The sequence below is a fragment of the Populus alba genome, chromosome 1, assembly GCF_005239225.2.
Source record: "Populus alba chromosome 1, ASM523922v2, whole genome shotgun sequence".
Classification (NCBI taxonomy): Eukaryota; Viridiplantae; Streptophyta; class Magnoliopsida; order Malpighiales; family Salicaceae; genus Populus; species Populus alba.
This window is the reverse complement of record NC_133284.1, coordinates 24500338-24503643: the sequence shown is the minus strand read 5'-3', so window position 1 is coordinate 24503643 and position 3306 is coordinate 24500338. Positions and strand designations below refer to the sequence as shown.

Genomic DNA, 3306 nt, shown 5'->3' with positions numbered 1-3306 from the left:
TAATGGAAATGTTGCTTTTTTTCAAAGGAAGAATCACATTCCTTTTTCTTTCTTCAAGATTTTCCTTGCAGCTTTTCCTTTTTAGAAACTAGAAACCCCTACTCCCTAGTGCTTCACAGCTATTCTAGCCGCAAGTTAATAAAGTAATGACTTGTTGAAGAGGGAAAAGAAAACAAAGAAATGTGTAGAAAAAAGAAAAGAAGAGTATTCACATATTTCTTAAATATCACCTTTTTAATCCTTTGTATTTTACTTAAAGTAGCGATCGGTTACTATTTTAATATAAAAAAAGAAAATAATATAATAATAATTTATTCAAAACTATTATAAAAATAAATTTAGTTTTATGCTATTATCTAAATATGTTTTGTTTTCCTTTTATATATATTTTTTTTTCACTTGAAACACTAAACAAATATAGCTTAAAGCTGCTTCTCTTTAAGTACGTTTTCTCTACCTAGGCTGATGAGTGCACATGCCCAAAAGCTTCTTTCTCCCTTCAACTATTTCATCGAAGAAATCATCGAGTTGTCCAATTATGGACTCAACCCCACATGCCAACAATCCAAAGCAACTCCTCAATCTGTCAACTTTGTCCTGAATGTCAATTTCTAATTCGTACTGATCATCCACAACAGTACTCTCCAACTCTACTTTGAGCTCTTCCATTGCAATCTTGGCTTGCCTAAACTCATAAAGCACGATCCCTTCGGAAGCTGATGATTGCCCACCAATTTGTTCCATCTCACTTGCTACTCTTCGCTGCAACCTTGCCATTGAAGCCATAAAGGCTGAACCAGCCTCCTCACACTGATCAGCTGCGTCTTGCCAAGAAGAAGGCCAACAGTATACTAGCCCAGCAAACAGGATCATTAGGAGCAGTGAGTTGACAACCCTCATTGCGTACAGAACACCTCGAAACCCATTGAATGAGTTGAACCAGCTCGATTGATCAGTCATTACCATGTTTCTTTTGTTTCCTTCAAACTGCAGTGATAATGCTTCAACTCTTGTTTCTATCAAGCTCTTATTATCCTCTTCCAACCCTCTTATTTCCCTTTGACAACCCATGATTGCACGAATAACCTACACCAATATTATCACAACCATGCATAAATACGTGATTAATTAAGCTAGCTTGAAACATCTTGTGTCCTTTATTAGATATAAATACTAACCTGACGTAAAACCTGTGCATTCAAATGGGGATGAAGGCCATCGATAGAGGATGTTATATTGGTGCCGGAAGAGTGATAATTTTCCATTCCTAAAACACCTGATTTGAGCACATGACAGGCTTCCCAGAGCCTGGAGCTTTCATCCATGTACTCGTCAAGCCACTTCTCTCCTACGGGGAGGTGAAGCTTTTGAACCAGAGTCGTTAACTGGGAATAAAATGATTGGAGAGAGGATAGAACTTTCGAAAGGAATTGAATCGAGATGAAGTTATGAGATAGGAAACTCTGATCAAGTTCATCAAGTTCTCTTGTAAGCAAGTTGTAGAAGCCCTTGACAGAAAGGTTGCATGAAGGATCCATTATAGGAAGAGAAAAAAAATAAAAATCAAATACGATATATTGCAAGATCGAAGGAAAAGTAGTGAAGTTCAATAGCTTCTTATGAGTTTCTTTTCTTTGTAAAACGAATAGGGTTATTCTTGGGTGCAATTATGGGTGTTTCCTATAGAATTGAGGGAATGATTAGGAATCTGTCGTTATCGTTATCTGATGGGCGGAAAAGGAAGAGAGAGATTGAGAGAATATTTCTAGCTACAAGTGTGTTAAAATATATGAAACAATCCTTAATTAGCTTATATTTATCATTATTGTTAAACCCAATAATGATAAATATAAGCTTTCTTGTTAAATTAGATTAATTAACGGGTGATGTTTTTAGTGATTTAATTACCTTGTTGAAATCTAATCCAAACTCAAAAACCGACCAGGTTATCCTAATAAATAAAAAAGAATAAAATGAAGATATTTTAATAAAAATAATTACACTTATGATCCCTGAACAAGTTTTCCTGTAAATTATTTTTATTTAAAAAATCATGTGAAGAAATACTATAGCAATTCATAGTGTTTTGTGAGGAAAACTATAGTGTTTTTCCTCAACAAAATCGATAAAGATAATTTTAAAAAAAAACCATAATAAAAAAAAACCATATGAGAAAACACTGTAGCAATCTATAGTGTTTTGTGAGAAAAGCTACAATACTTTTCTCACATGATTTAGCTTTATTTGTTAAAAAAATAAAATTACGAAGTTAAATTCTCAACAAGTTCAATATAAAAAAAATAAAATCAACAAAAAACAATTTAAAATAAAATCATAACAAAAAAAACCATGTGGGGAAACATTGTAACAATCCATATTGTTTAAAAAATAATAATTACAAAGCTATATTCTCAATCAGCTCAATATTAAAAAAATAAAATCAACAAAGGTAATTTCAAAAAAAAAATCATAACAAAACAAAACAAAACAAAACAAAAACATGCAGGGAAACATTGTAGTAATCCACAGTGTTTTGTGAGGAAAGCTACATAGCTTTTCTCATATATTTTAGCTTTATTCTAATTATAATTTTTAACTAGCTCAATATTAAAAAAATAAAAATCGACAAATATAATTTTGAAAAAAATCATAAAAAAAAAATAAAAAAACAAAAAAATAATGTGGGGAAACACTATAGCAATTCATAATGTTTGTTTTTTAAATTAAAAAAATTAAATTCTCAACCAACTCTATATTAAAAAAAATAAAATTAATAAATATAATTTTAGAAAAAATCATAAGAAAAGAAAAATAGAAAAAAAACTATTTGAAGAAACACTGTTACAAACCACAGTATTTTGTAAAGAAAGCTACAATACCCAATAATGATAAATATAAGCTTTCTTATTAAATTAGATTAATTAATGGGTGATGATTTTAATGATTTGATAAACTTGTTCAAACCTAATTTAAACTCGGAAAGATTAGGTTAATCTAAAAAATAAAAAAGAATAACATGAAGATGTTTTAAAAACATAATTCACTTTATGACTGGTGAATTTAGAGGGATATTTTTTCCAAGCCAGTTCCTACTCTTGAGTGTGAAAACTATGGTATTTACGAAAGAAAATAAATCAAAACAATCAGCTAGCTCTTTATTCTACGATATGCTAGATTATGTTTCCTGGGCTGTAAAAGTTTGACTACTTCGACTGAGATTCTTTTTCCGATTTGGGTGCTGTCTTCTTTAGCTTTTGATCTATTTCAACCCCACATGCAGTGGCGGAGCCAGAACTGTTTTTACGA

The 3306-nt window shown here is 31.0% G+C and overlaps 1 protein-coding gene across 1 annotated transcript; it reads right to left on the bottom strand.

Annotated features, from left to right (window-relative positions):
- Nucleotides 1-296: 296 nt before the first annotated feature.
- LOC118042334 (uncharacterized) lies at nucleotides 297-1670 on the bottom strand. Its single transcript, XM_035049982.2, has 2 exons — nucleotides 1179-1670; nucleotides 297-1086 (listed from the first exon to the last, which is right to left on the bottom strand). Exons 1-2 carry the CDS (start codon nucleotides 1536-1538, stop codon nucleotides 454-456), a joined length of 993 nt encoding a protein of 330 aa, XP_034905873.1. The 5' UTR covers nucleotides 1539-1670; the 3' UTR covers nucleotides 297-453.
- Nucleotides 1671-3306: the final 1636 nt, after the last annotated feature.